At 40.0% G+C, this 21,253-nt stretch overlaps 1 protein-coding gene across 2 annotated transcripts in view; it reads left to right on the top strand.

Moving 5' to 3' along the window:
* BCHE (butyrylcholinesterase) overlaps nucleotides 1-21,253 on the top strand; it is a 100,640-nt gene that overhangs the window by 56,934 nt on the left and 22,453 nt on the right. Inside the window, exon 3 of one of the 2 annotated variants that reach the window (XM_001505791.5) lies at nucleotides 19,023-19,189. The exons of the other annotated variant lie outside the window; for it this stretch is intronic. Within the exon in view, the coding sequence (XP_001505841.2) occupies nucleotides 19,023-19,189 (167 nt within the window). The remainder of the gene's footprint in view (nucleotides 1-19,022; nucleotides 19,190-21,253) is intronic. 2 annotated transcript variants of the gene reach the window in all.

The following is a 21,253-nucleotide window of genomic DNA, read 5'->3' as shown; positions in this document are numbered from 1 at the left end:
ATTGTACATCGCCTTGATTCTATTTAGTTGCCATTGTTTTTACGAGATGTTCTTCCCCTTGACTCTATTTATTGCCATTGTTCTTGTCTGTCCGTCTCCCCCGATTAGACTGTAAGCCCGTCAGACGGCAGGGACTGTCTCTATCTGTTGCCGACTTGTTCATCCCAAGCGCTTAGTACAGTGCTCTGCACATAGTAAGCGCTCAATAAATACTATTGAATGAATGAATGAATGAATATTTTGCCTCATTCTAAGCTCTCTCATATCAGTTCCTATACTCATACCCTCCTTCCTGCCTGGAATACTACCACAAAGCCAGTTGGACCATCAGTGGGATTCTTGATGGCGTATTGGATAGAAGCATGGGCCTGGGAATCAGAAAGTCATGGTTTGTAATCCTGGCTTCACCACTTGTCTGCTGTGTGGCTTTGAGAAAATCACTTCATTTTCACTTCACTTCATTGTCTCAGTTACCTCATATATTGCACTGTACTAAGTGCTTGGGAGAATATAATACAAGATTTCATGGACACACTCTCCACTCAAAAGGAACTTACCGCTTAGACTCAGACTTTATGGACAGAGATTCTCCCGTCTGGAGAAGTCCCTAATGATCAGACACTCTCCCAATCACATCTAAACTGCCTGTACCTCTCATCATTTCTGCTTTGGCTATGGAAAGAGCATGGAACTAGTATCAGGAGACCCGTGAAGTAGTGTTACTGCTGTTCTAAGAAGCTACAGGTGGCCTTCACCCTTCACAAAATACCCTAAACTGGTTTCACAGTCAGAGGCAAAGCCCTGAAGGGCAGAACTGGAATGAACATCCAAGTGTTCTGAATTTTGCAGTGCTCTTTCTACTGGAGCAACAGTGGCTCCACTGCAGATTGTACCGATGGGGGCCAATAGGGCCATTAGGAAATTTAATTTGGATGGGAATGAAAATGTCCCTGTCCTCATATGTGCCTCCCGTTTGATTCAGAAAACATTCTGATTCACAATAATTGCTTGCTTGGGGGTGCAATCAGTCATTCAATTAGTGACATTTGTTGAGTGCCTACTGATTGCCAAGCACTGAACTAAATGATGAGGAGTAAAACACTATTGTACTAGTAGTAGTAGTAGTAATATTTATTCAGAGCTTCTTGTACACACACTGCTGCACTAAGTACTGAGAAAGAACACTTAGGGGAGAACTAAACATAGTTCCTGTCCTTCAGGTCATCAGAGGCTCACAATCTAAACAGTAGCAAGAAACATGTTTGCTGCCGTCAAGAAATGAATGGAGGACACAAAAATGATTTTCAGTTAGTGAAATCTGGAAGAAGAACATGTATGAAAATAGTAATAATAATGGCATTTGTTAAGCACTTACTTTGTGCAAAGCACTGTTCTAAGTGCTGGGGAGTATACAAGATGATCAGGTTGTCCCACGTGGGGCTCGCAGTCTTAATCCCCATTTTACATTTGAGGGAACTGAGGCCCAGAGAAGTGAAGTGACTTGCGCAAAATCACAGCTGACAAGCGGCGGAGCTGGGATTTGAACCCATGACCTCTGACTCCCCAGTCTGTGCTCTTTCCACTGAGTCATGCTGCAGTACTTGTTAAACACTTACTATGTGACAAGTACTGTTCTAAATGCTGGGACAGATCCATGGTAATCAGGTTGGATACATTTCCTGTCCCATGAGGGGCTCATATACTCAATCCCCATTTTACAGATGAGGTACCTGAGGAACAGAGAAGTTAAGTGACCTAGCCCAAGGTCACAAAGCAGGTATGTGGCAGAGCCAGGACTAGAACGCATATTCTTTGAGTCCCAAGCCCGTGATCATTCCATTAGGCCATGCTGCTGAACAGATAAGAATATAAGTAAAACTCTATAAACCAATAAACATAAAATTATGCATGTGTACACAAGACAGCTCTGCACTATCTTGCTTACTTTGCTTCTAGCCTCCCTAGACTGTGGATACTTTTTCTGAAGCTCTATGGCACAGGGAAAATATAGGCATGGTGCTGGAATAATCTGAAATGCAATGGTGTGCTGCTATCATGGTTTCCCTGGTCATCTTAGAGGTGGGTAGGTTTGTACACAAATATTTACCTTCCCTATATTTGGCAATCCCAAGTAGTGACTCTAAGAATGAAAGATTTGGCTATGCCACCATCATACTTCATTTAAAAACAAATTTATGAATGCATGTATATGTGTGTGTTTGTGTGTGTGTGAGAGAAATAGAGAGAGCACATGTGGGAGAGAGAAAGAGAGAGAGCGTTGTGAATAAATCCCAGCTCTGACCCTATTCCCTGTGTGTCCTTATGCAAAACACTTGATCACCCCATGCCTCAGTTTCCCCAGCTGTAAATTGGGGATAGTAATACCTGAACCCTACCTCACAGGGGTGGATGTTGCACATAGTAAATAACAAATGTAAGGCACTTTGGTAATAAAAGCACCTAGTATAGAATAGAATAGAATGGCGATAGATGGGAACAGGAAATAGAATGGGAAGCAGCATGGCATAGTGGATAAAGCATGGGCCTAGGAATGAAAAGGTCACGGTTTGTAATCCTGGCTCTACCACTTGTCTGCTGTGTGGCCTTGAGAAAATCACTTCATTTCTCTGTGTCTCGGTTACCTCATCTGTAAAATGGGGATTGAGACCGTGAGCCCCATGTGGGACAGGGACTGTGTCCAATCTGATTACCTTATTTCTATGCCAGTGCTTAGGACAGTGCATAGCACATAATAAACTCTTAACAAATACAATAATTTTTGCTATTATCAGATTTGTCTAGTGACATATATCGGGATGTGGGGTAAATGAAGAAGGAAAGCATTCCAAGTTCCTTTCTGTCTAGTCTGTGTTGTTCTTAGAACTCCCTGGTCCTGTGTTTTCTCCATTTTGTTCCCTGCCACTTCAACTCAAAGTCCCAACCCCAGTGAGAGTAGAGTGTGTTTTCCATCAGAAACTAGGAAATGTTGGTGACAATTGATTTAGGGGCTATTGGACAATAGCAAGCTGGCCAAGCAATACATTTTTAATTATTAGTTAAATTGGAAATTATTTCCATGTTTATTCTGCCCACCTACCCCAAATTATGAATTCCTTATAGAATATCTTGTATTCCATTTTTCCATTTTTTTCCTCTAGACTAAAACCTTGTGGTAATAATAGTGGTAACTGTGTATTTCTTAAGGGATTACTATGTGCCAGGCATTGTTCTAAGCACTGGGGTAGATGGAGGCTAATAGTGTTGGACACAGTCTCTGAGCAGGGAATGTGTCTACCACCTCTACTGTACTGTACTTTGGCAAGCACTTAGTATTCATTCATACCGTGCTCTGCACACAGTAAGTGTTCAATTTTGTATACTGAATCATACATAGTTGGTCATTACTAATTGATAGTGATACCAGTATTAAATATAATCTCTGGATTCATGGAGATTGTATTTCAGATTCTTTTATGTTTACCCATTAAAGGAAAAGTATATTCCATAATGAAAGCATTACTATCACTTTCAAACGTACATTTATTGCCCTACATGATCTCTAATTGTGATCTCTGTTATTATGAATCAGTATCTTTTAATAGTGTTTTGTATGCTGCCAGCATTTTGCTTTTGCACTTTAGTGTCACTGCTGACACTGAAAACTTTCTATAGTCAATGCGGTGAAGTAAATGACAACATAATAGAACACAAATGTGAAATAAACCATTGAATTTTGAAAAGCAGAAGAGAGATCAGTTGTTTTTTTATTAGGAGATTTTAAAAAATATACATCTTTTAACATAACTATGTCCTACTAAAATAAAATAGCATTTTGCCCCATTTGAAATGACACTGTTGTAAGCTGTGTCATTGAAGACTATCTGGTAACTACACAACTGCACAAAATGGATAACAGTCATGCTTTAAGTAAAAAATTAAAATAGATGCAAATATCATGCATCTTGGGGTTTAGAAATTATGGGAGATATCTGGATATATTTGCCTAACTCATGGAGTAAATATTTCTTGCCGCTCACTGAAATGATCTAGAGTCTAGCCCAATTAGTTATTTTTAGAAGGACTGGAACAATAAGATACACCTGATGCTACTCTAAAACTCTCCATATCAATAAGATCACCCTTCTGTCCAAAAGGGAGAAAAAAACAGAAAATGCTTCACTAGCTCTTTCAAGGAATAATGCTGTTGTTCGGGCAAGCACAGTTACTTTATGTAGCGTGGCTCAGTGGAAAGAGCCCGGGCTTGGGAGTCAGAGGTCATGAGTTCGAATCCCGGCTCTGCCACTTGTCAGCTGTGTGACTATGGGCAAGTCACTTCACTTCTCTGGGCCTCAGTTACCTCATCTGTAAAATGGGGATTGAGACTGTGAGCCCCACGTGGGACAACCTGATTCCCCTGTGAATACCCCAGCGCTTAGAACAGTGCTTGGCACATAGTAAGCGCTTAACAAATACCAACATTATTATTAGTCAATTCTTAAAGGGCCTTTGTTTCAAAAGTTTGTTGCCTTATCTGCATGATTAATAAAGACAAGTAGTGCTCAGCTACCTAATTCAATCCTCGAATTGTTCACATGAACCAATCAATTTTCAAGGTCAATATCTATTTGGGTTATTTACTCAACCTAAGTACTAATAATAAAAATCAAATATTCAGGAAAATATTTCATATCTCGAGCAGAACAAGGGGATTCTTTTGCTCTTCATCTCTGTATTTGAATTTTGGGCTATCGTTGGCCAGATTAACCATGATCCAAATCGGGGTAAATAACTTTTATTGCCACATGGCTCGAATAAATGAAGTATTCAAAAAGTTGATATACAGTGGGCCAAACTTACAAATGAAAAATATGTTAAATTAATCAGTGCCTCACTAATTACCTCACTAATCTCTTCTTTCAATCCAGCCTACTCACTATACTCCTCCAACCCCAACCAACACTGTACTTCAGTCTCATCTGTCTCACCACCAACCCCTGTCCACATTCCCACTCAGGCCTGGAACTTCCGCCCCCTTCGTATCTGACAGACAACCATTCTCCCCACCTTCAAATTCCTCCTAAAAATCACATCTCCTTCTAGCGACCTTCCCTGATTAACCTCCCAGCCCTATTCACCCTCTCTTCTCTCTTCTGCATTTGGCTGTGTATCCCTTAAGCACTTTGATGTCCCGTCTCCATTCTCACAGTATGTACCCGTAATTTATTTTAATATCTGTACCTCCTTCTAGACTGTAAACTCCTTGTAGCAGGGATCGTTTCTGCCAATTCTGAGGCTCTGTAATTGGTACACTTAGTACAGTCTGACAATTGATTTCTGTCTAAGCACTTAGTACAGTTTTCCTCAGACAGTAAGCATTTAACAAATATCATTGATGGATTGGTTAGTTAACTGTAATGTAGATTACTTATTTTGGATTTCTAAGAACTATATGACAATAAAGTGAAGGAGAGACAAAAGAGGAGGAGGAGAAGAAGAGGAGGAAATAAATTGAGGGAGGGGAATGGGAAAACAATAAATTCCTGTTCTCTCCATCTCTGTTGGGAAAACAGGCAAGATGGGATTTTTCATTGGAAAGCACCATGTTTACACATTCCACAGACTTGTTGAAAGTTGTAAGGTCTGGAGGGAAAGAGGTGTTAGCCTAGAGCCAAGGGAAAGGTCTTGGCGGGGAAGCGGGCTAGGCTTACAGGAAGTAAAAGAAAAAGAACCTGCTTGTAAATGGGTAGGGAGAGGGAGGCAACTGTTTGGAATTGAATGCCTCTTCCCTCATTAGGGAAGAGAAATAATACTAATAAGACTAATTATTGTGGTATCAAGCCCTAGTTATTCACCCAACACCTTACTAAGTGCCACTGGGATAGATTCAAGATAATTATGTAGGTGGTAAGTCTAGAAGGATTGTACTTTACCCTGGATCTGAGAAAATTATTTAAGTGATTGTACAGTTGTTTATAAAGCAATGTTTCCTGAAGAAATTTTATTTGGGTCTGAATCTGGTTCTGGTATCCATATGATTAAGAATCAGTCTAGCGATGTTTGGGGTTGCACCCTCTTTGGGGACACCTTTTTTAATCTATATACTACAAATCTTCTCTCCTAGGGCAGCTGTCTGATTTTTGTGTGACAATTGACAGAATTCCCACAATCTCTCCATCATTCCTCCACTCACTAATGTCCTGGGGACAGAGGAGAGGCTTAAAGGAAGTTTCTGTAGATGGGTCAGACAGGTTATCATTTGAAGGGGGAGGCAAGGGAATGAGATTTATGAATCAATGATATTTACTGAGTGTTGACTGTGTGCAGAGCACTGTACTAAGTACTTGGAACAGTAAAATATAACAGAATTGGTAGACAAGATCCCTGCTCACAACGAGCTTACAGTGTAGCAGTCAACTGAGCAGACTTCCACGCTGATTGGAAGGATTGTGTAGGATGGTGTAGTGGATCGACTACAGGGCTAGGAGTCAGAAGGTCATGGGTTCTAATCCTGATCCACCACTTGCCTGCTGTGTGATGTTGGGTAAGTCACTTCACTTCTCTGTGCCTCAGTTCCCTCATCTGGAAAATGGGGCTCAAGACTGTGAGCCCCACATGGGACAGGGACTGTGTCCAACCCAATTTGCTTATTCCCATCCCAGGGCTTAGTAGAGTGCCTGGCACATAGTAAGCACTTAAATACTATAATCATTATTATTATTATTATATAATCTTACTGGGTTAAGGAGAGAATCTGCACCAGCTCTACATCAGTGGTTTATCATGTTGAATTGCAACAAAAACCTGCTAGATGCTGTACCAAATCACCCTAATGGTCGTGGATTAATGAATCAGATATTGCAAGGCCAGGAATAGGCACGGGGTAATCTATGAAAATTCTGCAGCCTGCCAATCAGTTTATTCTTATAGATTTTGTCATTGAAGCCAAACCATGGCTTGTAATTCAATATTTTCCATAATGGCATTTCTAATTATAACATAATAACATAAACAGTCTTTATGAGCTTCTTGTTCTTTGATACACTCCCATATGCTACTCTGATGGTCAGTAACTCTGTTCCAGTAACTCTGATGGTCAGTCATTTCTAACAGTAGGGGAGTATTTGTAGCAAAATTTGCTCCGACTTTCTTGACCAAAAAATGATCAATTCCTCATTTGTGAATCTGACTAAAAATTCATCTTTTTTATATGATTTTACAAAAAGATTTAGACTGGGGTTTATCTATGCTCTATTTCTAGATGAACTAAGGTAACAGGATATCACAGGATTTATTTCTCCTAAATTAGGAACTTTGTTTTCCTAAGCTGAATTTTCCTTTTTCTTTTTATATTAGTTAAAATATTATATAAATTAAGTATAATTAAAAATATAATTAAATATTAACTTATATTAGTTAAAAATGAACACCTAAGCAGTGTCTCTATTCTAGGTCTTACTCACAAAGTAATAATAATAATAATAATGATGGTATTTGTTGAATGCTATGTGCCAAGCACTGTTCTAAGAACTGGTGGGGATACAAGGTACTCAGGTTGTCCCACGTGGGGTTCATAGTCTTAATTCCCATTTTACAGATGAGGTAACTGAGGCACAGTGAAGTTAAGCATCACATAGCAGGTAATTGGCAGAGTCGGGATTAGAACCCATGTCCTCTGGCTCCCAAGACCGCACTGTTTCCAAGTATCTCCGGGATCAGTAAAGTCAATCCTAGTTAACATTTGATTGACAAGACACTGCTACTAATGCTGTTCCACAGAGAAGCAGATGGAAAAGCAGTGGAAAGCAGAGTCCAGAGTACAGAACAGTGAGGCTACTGCTTGAGAAAAGCATGGCAAAGTGGAAAGAGCGAGGATCTGGGAGTCCGAGGACCTGGGTTTTAATCCCAGCTCCACCACTTGTCTCCTTTATGACCTTGGATGAGTCACTTAACTTCTCCATGCCTCACTTGTAAAACGGGCACTAAATGTCCTTAGACTATGAGCCCCATGTAGAACAGCAACTGTGTTTTGCGTGATTATCTTGTATCTATCCCAGTGTTGCGTACTGTGCTTGGTGGCAAGTAAGTGCTTAACAAACACTACCTTATTCTTACTTTTATTCCTTCTTTTGGTTGTCACTGGAGTCCTGCCTGGAAAAGTAAAACTAGCTGAAGAGAGTCTGGCATCAGGGATGGTTGGCAAACTGAGAAAGCCGAGAAAAAATGTGCTATATTATCTCACTTCCTCTGCCCCCATTGAACCTGCTGAAAACAAAATCTTTCTTGATCCAGTAACAAAAATGAACTCTTTGTTTCTCTGGTTATGCCTAACATGTTCTAAGTTGCAAAGAAGCCACAGGCAAATAGAAGAGGTATTATATGCAGAAGTAAAAATAGATATTCCCTGTTGTGTATGAACTTTACTTTTTCCTCCTTTCACACCTATAAAAGGCAGTAATCATCTCCCAGATAAATCTATTTGTAATGAATGGATTAGTGAAAAGGGAAGACTTTTTATGTGTCCATTTAAAAGAATCCACTAAATGCTGAGAACCTGTTCCGATTTTTCAGGGCATGTTAACTTTTAGAACTAAGAATTCTTCTGTCTGCTAAATGGTAGTCTAGTGGACAGAATGAGACAGACCACCTTGCTAAATTGACTAATTTAATTGAAATGATAATTTAAGCACTGGGAGATTTTGTCAAATTATGCAGGTTTAATCTTAGTTAAATGTTTTCATATAAACCACTCCAAAATGTTTGAAAATGCCTCTTTGTGTGAAGCATTGTGATAGATTGAAAACCATCTTATAGCATTGATAGATTCTAGATAATTTAGCATTCTAGTGAGATTCAGAAGTGTATTGCTCTCAGAGAAAGTGAAGTTGGTCTTAAACTACATTAGACTCAGCTGCTTTGGGGTCCACAAAAATCTAATTATAGAATAATATATCTGTGCTCTTTGTAAGGATGTTTGGGAGTTGAGGATATGGACCAGTACTTTCAATTCTTTGGGGAAAGAAAAAGTACTTTAAAAGATTTCATTTGTCTGAGACGATTCATCTAGGAAGCTAGTTAAAAAATTGTAAAGATCTGTTGATAAAGTTTCAGAAAGGGAATTGATCAAACTTCAGTCAGTGACTTGTAGATAAAACAGGAGCCAATATTACATGTGCTATGAATAGTTAATTTGCAAATTAATCTTGAGAACATTTTAGTAAAAATCCATTGTGAGCTAATGTTGTATTCCCACCTTTAATGGTCACATAATTAAGAATAAAGGTAAATGAGAATTCATTTATTAAGATTAAAAAACTTTCTCTAAGCCGGTATCCAAAGTTTTCAATAACCCAGTACTTTTTGGTTTTGTGTGTGTTGGGGGGCGGGGGTTGTTTTTATGTTTTGGTTTTTTTTAAATGGTATTTTCCAAGTGCTGACTATGTGTTAAACACTATTCTAAGAGCTGGGATAGATATAATTTATTCAGGTTGGACCCAACCTCTGTCCCACATGGGACTCATAATCAAAGTAGGCAGGAGAAGAGGTATTAAATCCCCATTTACCGTTGACAAAACTGAAGCACAGAGAAGTTAAGTGACTTGTCAAAGATTATATAGCAGGCAAATGGTGGAGCTGGGATCAGAATCCATGGCTTCTGGATCCTAGGTCTGTGCTTTATCCACTTATGCCATACTGCTTCTCATTTACTTAATTGGGGAATTTGGAGAAGGAGCTACTTAGGCCAAATTATTTTCATAGAATTTATCTTTGGATAGAAAGTCTTCAGATTTACAACACAATTAGGAGCCAGAAAAGTTCATGTAAACTTAAAATATGGGAAGCCAGAACCAATTTTCTCATAGGAATAATGCTATGAATGGGGTATTGGTTCCTTAATCATCACTATCGGATAACTATGTCTTATCCAAATTATCCAGAATTGTGTTCTCAAGCAATTATATCACATAAAGCAGTTTATATTAAATCAGAAAGGTAACTGATAGACTAGTTGATCTTTACTTCACCACAGGAAATTGGATACATTAACCCACCCTATCAATCAGTGAACCTCTACCTCTCACACCTTGATCTTTCATTCATTCATTCATTCATTCATTCAATAGTATTTATTGAGCGCTTACTATTTGCAGAGCACTGTACTAAGCGCTTGGAATGAACAAGTCGGCAACAGATAGAAACAGTCCCTGCCATTTGACGGGCTAACAGTCTAATCGATCTTTCCATACAACACCCCCTTCTTAGGTCCTCTGACTCCCAGCCCCATGCTCCTTCCACTAGGTGACATGGCTTCTCCCGAGGTAGTGTGTTTGGGTTATGCAGTGGGACCTGTATTTCATGGGCCTGAGAGACGAAGTGAAATATAGGTTTGGAAGCCGCTATTTATTTCTTTGGTGCAGTATTTCTTGGAGCGAACACTAGTCTCTGGACTGAAAGCACATAGTGGGCAGGGAATGTGTCTGTTATATTGTTATGTTGTACTTTCCCAAGCACTTAGTACAGTGCTCTGCACATAGTAAGTGCTCAATAAATAAGATTAATTGATTGAGGACAGAGAGGAGGAATGACAGGCGCTATTCAAACCCATGGAAGATATTGAGCCTGATAGTAGTAGATGGTCGATCCCCAAAACTAAAAGCAGACCTAATACACAGGGATCAGAGCCATACCAGAACACTTTATGCGACATCATCTGAGTAGTTTTTTTTTCTCTCTAATTTCTTGGAGAGCGTGTCACCAAAATTGTTCTGCAGCATCAGTGACAGGAAATCAATGCTTTTGGAATGCGTGCAATAGAAGAGCTTTCTGCCAGGTTTGGTTAAATTGCATTTAGAGTGGCTGGGTTTTGAACGTTTTCAAGTGTCTATAAAGGGAATACTGGGATAGAATCTTTATATTCCTTTAGGTCTCTATAGAGTTGAAAATAGAACCCAGTGATCCAAACCAGTGCAAAAACTGTACTATTCTGGATATTGCCATTGTACTAATTTATTTGTAAACAGATTGTTTTATTTCTAAGAACCCTATCAGTATATTAGTTATGAATAATAATAGTAGTAATACTAGCAAAATTATGGCATTTGTTAAGTACATACTATATGCTAAACCCTGTACTTTTGGGTAGATACAAGATAATCAGGCTAGACATAGTCCTAGTGTGGGGGAGGGGAAACTTGGACTGGGAAACAGCATGGTCTAGTGGAAAAACCACAGGCCTGAGAGTCAGAGAACCTGGATTCTAAACCCGGCTCTGCCAACTGCCTGCTGTGTGACCTTGGGCTAGTCAAATAACTTTCTAGGCCTCAGTTTCTTCAACTGTAAAAAAGTGTCAAGCACTTAATAAATTCCATTGAAAATAAGTACTTAATCCCCATTTTTTTACAGAAGAGGAAACTGAGAAAGTGAAGTTAAGTGACTCACCCAAGGTCATACATCAGACAAGTGTTGGAGCCAGTATTTGATCCATTCCTATTCTCCCTGCCCCTTAAACTGGTAGGAAAGGGACTATGTACAGCCCAATTATCTGGTATATACCCCAAAGTATAGTACAGTAAGCCATTTGTAGGCCTTTTAGGATTGCTCTACCTGGAGCTGTGTTTATTCTTAATAGGTGGCCATCAAAATCATTGTAGGGCATCTGTATTTTGGGCAAGCTACTCAATTCTATGAAGATATTACTAAATCAGAATAAAATGCTCTATCAATCTGATTTTCAATTTTTATTTGAAAACTATATCTACAAGTAAAAAGTCATCATTATTACCTCTGAATTACAATTTGGAATGTCTCGAGTTATTTCATAGCACAAAGTTTGTTAAATGAATACTGACAGCACTATTAAAGCTCTGATCCTGAACTGAAGCACAAGTCAGCTCTGTTTAAGTCACCATCTTGGAAGACACAAATGAATGTACAGACAAAATAGTGCCATAAGTTAATTAGAGAAGAATTAGGAAGAAAGTGGGCAATTTAGGAACATAAGAATTGCTGTACCGGATCAGACCGATGTTCTTCTAGTTTAATAGCCAGGCTCTAGCAGCTGCACAAGTCAGTTTCTGAGCCCTTAAAGAAAGGCAAAAGATCACATAATTCACCCAGGAAAGTGTACCATCTGTGATATGAAATAGAAATTTTCTTCATGACACTCCCTTAAGTAATCATCATTTGAAATCCAGAGTATGGGGTTTCACTGCAGTTATTACATTATCTTAGGTTGAATAGCTTTAGTTATTATTAATTCTTTCTAAATCATTTGCTTCCCAGAAAAAAATTAGGTAATCTGAGATGGTACTTTTTCTTCAAAGTCTTCTAAGATTTTAGCATGAGTACATAATTCTATGCCACAATCCAAACTCATGAATCTGTTTCAGGACATATCCTACAGAATAGAAAATATTCTAAATTCATACAGAAAAGAGAGTGGTTGGTTATCAAAAATCTTGTGCATACATCAGGAGTTTCTGACCAGTCAGTATTTATCGTCTTCTTAATGAGTAGCTCAAAGAGCCAGGGAGAGAGCTAGCTATCTCTCAACAAATACTGATGATGATGGACAATAGTATGGGAGGAGTAGCAGGGGAGTGGGAGAAATATGTTATTATAGGAGCTAAGAGACTAGTAGAGTAGTATGGCATAGTGAATAGAGAATAGAACTTGAAGACCGGAGATCTGGGTGTTGTTGCCTATCAACCTCCGCTCCAAACAAAAACTCCTCACTCTAGGCTTCAAGGCTCTCCATCACCTTGCCCCTTCCTACATCTCCTCCCTTCTCTCTTTCTACCACCCACCCCGCACGCTCCGCTCCTCTGCCGCCCACCTCCTCACCATCCCTCGGTCTCGCCTATCCCGCCGCCAACCCCTGGGCCACGTCCTCCCGCGGTCCTGGAACGCCCTCCCTCCTCACCTCCCACAAACTGATTCTCTTCCCCTCTTCAAAACCCTACTTAAAACTCACCTCCTCCAAGAGGCCTTCCCAAACTGAGCTCCTCTTCTCCCTCTACTCCCTCTACCACCCCCCCTTCACCTCTCCGCAGCTTAACCCTCTTTTCCCCCCATTTCCCTCTGCTCCTCCCCCTCTCCCTTCCCATCCCCTCAGCACTGTACTTGTCTGCTCAACTGTATATATTTTCATTACCCTATTTATTTTGTTAATGAAATGTACATCGCCTTGATTCTATTTAGTTGCCATTGTTTTTACGAGATGTTCTTCCCCTTGACTCTATTTATTGCCATTGTTCTTGTCTGTCCGTCTCCCCCGATTAGACTGTAAGCCCGTCAGACGGCAGGGACTGTCTCTATCTGTTGCCAACTTGTTCATTCCAAGCGCTTAGTACAGTGCTCTGCACATAGTAAGCGCTTAATAAATACTATTGAATGAATGAATCCTGATTTTGCCATTTGCCTCCTGTTTGACCTAGGGCAAGTCACTTAACTTCTCTGTGCCTCAGTATCCTTGTCTGTAAAGTGGGGATTAAATATCTGTTCTCCCTCCTCCTGAGAATGTGAGCCCCCATCGACCCCTGGCCCATATCTTACCTCTAGTCTGGAATGCCCTCCCTCCTCAAATCCACCAATCACACTTCCCACTTCAAAGCCCTACTGAAGGCTCACCTGCTCCAGGAGGCCTTCCCAGACTCTCCTTTTCCTCTGCTCCCCCTTCTCTCCCCATCACCCCGACTCTCTCCCTCTGCTCTATATCCCCCACAGCACTTATGTATATATATACATATTTATAATTCTATTTATTTATATTAAGGATGTGTATAAATCTATAATTCTATTTATTTATGTTAAGGCTACTGATGCCTGTTTACTTATTGTGATGCCTCTCTCCCCCGTTCTAGACTGTGAGCCCATTGTGGGCAGGAATTGTCTCTGTTGCTGAAGTGTACTTTCCAAACACTTTGTACAGTGATCTGCACACAGTAAGTGCTCCAAAAATACGATTGAATGAATGCATGTGTGACAGAGGTTGTCTGATCTGATTGTAGTACAGTGCTTGGCATATAGAAAGCACTTGATACATACCACAATTATTAGTATTAGAACCTGTCTCCTTTGGGCTGCTAGGTCTCCCACCAGTCATTCTGCCACCTATCCCCGAGACACCTAGGGCTGGATTTCTCCAGTCACCTTTCCTGATACAGCAGCACCTGCCCTGAGACCATGCCTCCGGCCATCTGACACTGGACTAGTCACTTGATACAGGGCCTTTACACTACTTTCTCTCATTAATGCCAGATTATGACCAATCTCTAGATTTCCAACCTTCCTTGGATGCTCATTCAGTAACAGTAATTTCTGCATGCTCTTTGGTGGCCACAGGAGAGGATGGGTGTAATTTTAAGTCCAAAAGTCTTTTTTTACAGCATTTCTCTGCAGCTATGAGCTTCCCCATCTGCAAATGAGGTAACCGAGGCACAGAGAAATTAAGCAACTTACCCAAGGTCATACAACGAGTAAGTAGAAAAGCCAGAATTAGAACCCAGCTCCTTTGGCTCCCAGTCGTGGGTTCTTTCCACTAGGGCCACACTGCTTCTCAATTGACCCCTTCTGCCATCTCCAACTATTATTGACCTTATTTACACATTCTTGATCACTTATGTATATATGTCTTCTCTATTTAGACAGTGTTGTACAGTAATTCCCTCCCCCTTCATGTCCAGAAGGCAACCACTCTACAAATCTAAAAATATTTCCAAAATCATAGCTCTTCCATAAGGTTTTTTATGGTATTTGTTAAGCACTTACTATGTATCAGGCACTGTACTAAGCTTTGGGGTAGATATAAGCCAATCAGGAAATCAGGTTGGACACAGTCTATGTAATAATAATAATAATGTTAGTATTTGTTAAGCGCTTACTATGTGCCGAGCACTGTTTAAGTGCTGGGGTAGACATAGGGGAATCAGGTTGTCCCACGTGGGGCTCACAGTCTTAATCCCCATTTTACAGATGAGGGAATTGAGGCACAGAGAAGTTAAGTGACTCGCCCACAGTCACACAGCCGACAAGTGGCAGAGCTGGGATTCAAACTCATGAGCCCTGACTCCAAAGCCCATGCTCTTTCCACTGAGCCACGCTGAGCCGGCTATGTCCCACACGGGGCTCACAGTCTCAATCCCCATTTTACAGATGGGGTAATTGGAGCACAGAAAAGTTAAGTATCCTGCCTAAGGTCCATCATTCCCTGGCTTGTCAATCAGATTCTCACCCTACATTTCCTCCCTGTTTTCCTTCCCTTATGTGTCACCCACGCATTTGAATCCTTACTGCCTAAGTACTTAAACAATAAATTCAAAAATTGTATTTATTGGGCACTTACTGTGCATAGAGCACTGTACCAAGTGTTTATTACCACCTACCTCACCACACGTCCACACATACAGATACATAGACACACCAAATTTAGGTACATAACCCAGACTCTCTTGCTTCCCCTACCACCTCCTCATCACCATCAACATCATTAGTAGTATTTATTGAGCACTTACTATGTGCATAGCACTGCACTAAGTCCTGGGAAGAGTACAATACAACAGAGTTGATAGATATGTTCCCTGCCCGCAATGAGAGTACAGTCTAGAGGAGGATGCAGACATTAGTACAAATACATGATTTACAGTATAGCAGCATGGCTTAGTGGAAAGAGCTCGGGCTTAGGAGTCAGAGGTCGTGGGTTCTAATCCCAGCCCCAACACTTGTCAACTGTGTGACCTTGGGTAAGCCACTTAACTGCTCTGTGCCTCAGTTACCTCATCTGTAAAATGGGGATTAAGACTGTCAGCTCCACATGGGACAACCTGATTACCTTGTATCTACCCCAGGACTTAGAAGAGTGCTTAGCACATAGTAAATGCTTAACAAATACCATTATTATTATTATTATTCAAAGATATGTATGGAAGTGCTGTGGGATTGAGGGTGGTAAAAATTTAAAATGCCCAATGGTTACAGACCCAATTGTATAGATGAGACAGAAGGAAGAGGTAGCCAGGGAAAAGAGGGTTTAATCCTGGAAGGATTCGTGGAGGAAATGCTACCTTAAAATGCCTTGAAGGTGGGGAAGTGGTGGTCTGACATATACATATATATATAAATATATATATACGACAAGGGAGTTCCAAGCCAGGAGGAGGACATGTGAAAGGGCTTAGTGGTGAGATAGATGATACTAAGGTTCAATGAGAAAATTGGCACTAGAGGAGTTAAGTATTTAGGCTGGGCTGTAGTAGGAAATCAGTGAGGTAAGGATGGGGCAAGGTGATTGAGTCCCTTAAAGCCACTAGTAAACAATTTCTCTTTGATGCAGAAGTGGTTGGGCAACCACTGGAGATTCTTGAGAAGTGGGCAGACATGGACTGGCCTTTGTTTTTTACAAAAATGATCCATGCAGCAGACTCAAATATGGACAGGAGTGGGGAGATACAGGAGGCAGGGAGGTCTGCAAGGAGGCAGATGTAATAGTTAAGGCAAGATAGGGTAAGTGCTTAGATCAGCAGAGTAGCAGTTTGGTTGGAGAGGAAAGGGCAGATTTTTGCAGTATTGTGAAGATAGAACTGTCAGGATTTGGTGACAAACTGAATATGTGGTCAGAATGGGAGGCGAGCTGAGGACAATGCCAAGGTTATGGGTTTGTGAGATAGGGAGGATAGCAGTAATGTCCACAGTGACTGGAAAGACAAGAGGAGGACAGGATGGGAAGAGAAGGAATTCTGTTTTGGACATGCTAAATTTGAGGTGTCAGCGAGAGGGACCTCCACTGTCAGAAGCATTTTTGGTTTGTTTTTTAATGGTATTTAAATGCTTACTTTGTGCCAGTCACCTTACTAAGTACTGGGGTGGATATAAGTAAATCAGGTGGGACACAGTCCTCGTTCCACAAGGGGCTCATAATCTTAATTCCCATTTTACAGATGAGTTAGCTGAGGCACAGAGAAGTTAAGTGACTCCGCCAAGGTCATAAATGAAATAAGTGGTGGAGTGGGATAGAACCCAGGTCCTTAAAAATTAATAATAATTGTGGTATTTATTAAGCTCTTGAACAGTAACAAACCCTGTTCTAATTGGTGGGGAATATACAGTATAGAGTAAGCAGGTCAGACACAGTCCCTGCCCCACACAGGTTTCATAAACTAAGTAATGTCATATTTATTGAGCACTTATTGTGTGCAGGGCACTGTACTAAGTGCTTGGGAAAGTTCAACATGACAATAACACATTCCTTGCTCATAGGTAGGAGAACAGATACTGAATCCCCATTTTACAGATGAGGTAACTGAGTCACAGATAAATTAAGTGACTTGCCCCAGGTCACAGACTGGACATGTGGTAGAACAGGAATTAGAACCCAGATCCTCTAACTCCCAGGCCTATGCTCTTTCCACTAGGCCATGATCATGCCATGCGGGGTGGGAAGCAGAGTGAGAGCCTTCAAAACAGAATGAGGAGTCATGGGCATGTCACTTCGCTCCTCAAAAATCTCCAGTGGTTGCCTATCAAGCTTCGCATCAAGCAAAAACTCTTCATTCTTGGTTTCAAAGCTCTCCATCACCTTTCCCCCTCCTACCTCACCTCCCTTCTCTCCTTCTACAGCCCACCCCATACACTCCGCTCCTCTGCCGCTCACCTCCTCATTCGTGTCTGCCCCACCCCTCGTTCGCGCCGGTCCCGCTGTCGACCCCTGGACCACGTCCTACCTCTGACCTGGAATGCCCTCCCTCCTCACATCCACCAAACTAGCTCTCTTCCCCTCTTCAAAGCCCTACTGAGAGCTCACCTCCTCCAGGAGGCCTTCCCAGACTGAGCCCCCCCCCTTTACCTCTGCTCCTCCTCCCCTCCCCATTGCCCCTACTCCCTCCCTTTGCTCTACCCCCTTCCCTGCCCCACCGCACTTGGGTATATTTTATATTTGTACATATTTATTACTGTATTTTATTTATAATGTGTATATATACATCTGTAGCCAAACTGTACTTCCCAAGCACTGAATACCATGGTCTGCACACAATAAGTACTCAATAAATATGATTGAATGAATGAATCTATCTATTTTGGTGGTATTGATGCCTATCTACTTGTTTTGTTGCCTGTCTCCCCCTTCTAGACTGTGAGCCCATTGTTGGGTTGGGATTGTTACTATCTGTTTCCGAGTTGTACTTTCCAAGCACTTAGTACAGTGCTCTGCACACAGTAAGTGCTCAATAAATACGATTGAATGAATGAAATAGAAGCAGAACCATGAGAGGACAGTGCCAGTGAAGGCAAGGTTTCAAGGATAAAGGGGTGGTTTTCAGTCTAGAAGGCAGCTGAAGGGACTGGAAGGTTTAGGATAGAGTGAATACCTTTAAATTTCCCTGGAATATATTCTATTATCTGTCTCCCCTTACGCGTTGTAAGCCTCTTGAGGGCAGGGATCCTGTCTAATTACTCTATTATAGTCTTTCTAGAAGTCTTTCTATTACTTAGTGTCACACTCTTCACACAAGTAAGCATTCAATAAATCCCACTGATTGATTATGTCAGCCTTATTAGAGGCTAAAGCTTCTTGTGATATTGTGGGCTAGGAAACAGTAACACCTCATCTTCCCAAATATGTACTGCATCAGAGAGTGGCAAGTAATTACTTAACAAATTATATTATTATCACTAGTAGATAAGGAGCAGGTATCTACAGCTTTTGGCTATGGAAATTCATGCAGTGCAGATAAAGTGACTTGAGAAAGGTGATAAAGCAATCCAGTTGCAAAATAGGGTATCCAGAACATTTCTGGACTCTAATCAGTGTCCTTATGCCTACCTTTATTTTCTAATTAGTTATTTTGAACATAAATACTTTTAGAAGATTAAAAGCTCTGCAGTTTCTATCTTTGGTGCTTAATTTCCGTGGTTAAATTTCAAAGGAAGTTAGCATAATAACATAAATGGCAATATTGATTTTTTTAAATAGAATATACTTTAACAGTCTGTTATCAAGGGAAAACAAATATCTCTGTTAAATCATTTAGAAATCCAAATGGGACTCAGAGTAATGGAACAAGATGGCCTGTCTTCAAAAGTACAGAACAGAAGTACCTTACAATGAATACTGACTCACCCAAAATTTACACCAAATTACGGGCTCACCAGTGCCGATTCTGGAAAACATTTTTTCCCAAAGTCTTGGAGATGGCAGGTAAGTGTTGAAATATTTTTCTTTATAAATAACTGGATTATTAAATTCAGTTTATATCTAAGCAGAATCCTGAGGCGGCGAGATTAGGTAATGGGCAATAATGTGGTAATGAAGCATAGTCTTTCAAAGGCCATTTTCAAAATCCATTGCAATTACTAAATTATTTCTCATTATGTTATATATCATTCAGCAATTTCTAAGTATATAAATATGTACAAATTCTAACAATAAATGAAGGAATACCTACTTTTGGAGCTATTTCCTAGAATCCCCAGATGTATATTTTCCTCTCAAATTAAAAAAAAAATTAAACTACGTACTTTTAATCAATATAAACTTTCAAAATAGGTTGTGTTGATCTGTATAACTAGAAGCTACGAACGAAAGGGTTTTGTTTATTTTTAGCTATATTCTCCTGCTTCTTTCCCCAATATTTGGCTTACATTTTCTACAGTTATGACATTATGTGTTAAAGGCATATTTAGGAAAGCTGCAAAACTCTTTCAGATGAGGGAGTTCTAGTTAGTAAAATAGTGATTATGGATAATAAAAGATGGCTTAATGAAACAACATTAAACTGAAAGAGTTAATACAGCCTCCAAAATTACTTACTGCCCACAGGAATTAATGCACCAGAGATTTGGCTCATTTCAATTTCACAGGAAGAGTGAAAGTAACCTCTTCTCAGAGAACTGATAGCAGATAGATATTTATATAATGAAACTAGAAAAATGACTCCAAATACCCAGTTCAAACACCATTGCTCATTAGTCAAAAAGACTTGCTATCTCTTTAAACACATTCAATGTTTATAATTTTCTTGGCTGCCTTCCAAGGGAAACACCATGGCCTAATGGAAAGAGCATGAGCATGGGATCCCTTGAGTTCTCGACTTTTCTCATCTGTATAATGGGAATTAAGTACCAGGTCTCCCTATTACTTAGACTATGAGCCCTATATGGGATAGGGACTATGTATGACCTGATTGTTTTGTAGCTCCCCCAGTGCTTACTACAGTGCTTGGCACATAGTACACACTTAGCAAATAGTAGTAGTAGTAGTAGTCATAGTAGTAATAGTAGTCATAGTAGTATGGACTACTCTGGACTGTAAGCTTGTTGTGGGCAGGGATTATGACAGTTTATTGTCACATGCTAATCTCACAAGTGCTTAATACAATGCTCTACACAAAGTAAATGCTCAATAAATACGATTGCATGTATGAATGAATGAATGAATATCTGATAGACTGATATATATATCCCTGTGGATCAACTGATTTTAAAAGTGTCCAACCTTTGCAATTCTACTCACAATTCTACCCTTCAAAAAGGAGGAAATGCACATACACACACAGCAGAAAGACAAAAACCAAATAGATTTGTTTGTATTTTGCCCACTAGCTGAGACTATTTCACTATTTTTTTGATTTCTTTTAACCCAGTACAACATGATTTCAGATTAGGTAGAAGATTCTGCAAAGGAGTGGATTATTTTTTGTGCACCTGTGCCAGGTTCAGACCACACAGTTGCTTAATATGTTTTTTGATCAACAGGCATTACTCATGAAATTGTAATTATAATCTCCATCTGTTTGGGGGACATTTCTGATATACAAGTGTACTTTGCATTACCAAATGTTCCGTGACATAATATATACCAATAGATAAGCTTCTGCATCTTTTTGCAGGCCAACAGCATTGCCTTGTGTCTAATTCAAATGGAAATAACAAAGCAGCAACACTCTTGATCTGCCAAGTGTTAAGAACCTATACCATTTATTCAGCACAAGTCGTTTATTTTTAATTTGTAATTAAATTACAGCACATATTTTAAAATGAGAGACAATAAAGAGATTGTTAAAGGTAGATTTTTATTTTTTGGTATCAGATAGAGGTATTATGGTCCTTGTGCAAACTTTCCAAATATTCCCAAATATATTATAAGAAAAATTCAAACAACAGTCATTCTTAATACATTTGCCTTTAAAACTTTCCTCCAACAAAATGAAAGGCTATCATTTCTATTGTAAAAAAAAAAAAAAAGTTGGTATTTGTTAAGCGC

Source organism: Ornithorhynchus anatinus, chromosome 1 (assembly GCF_004115215.2).
Source record: "Ornithorhynchus anatinus isolate Pmale09 chromosome 1, mOrnAna1.pri.v4, whole genome shotgun sequence".
Lineage (NCBI taxonomy): Eukaryota > Metazoa > Chordata > Mammalia > Monotremata > Ornithorhynchidae > Ornithorhynchus > Ornithorhynchus anatinus.
Note: the sequence above shows the minus strand (reverse complement) of the source record. Positions and strands in the feature narration are given on the sequence as shown.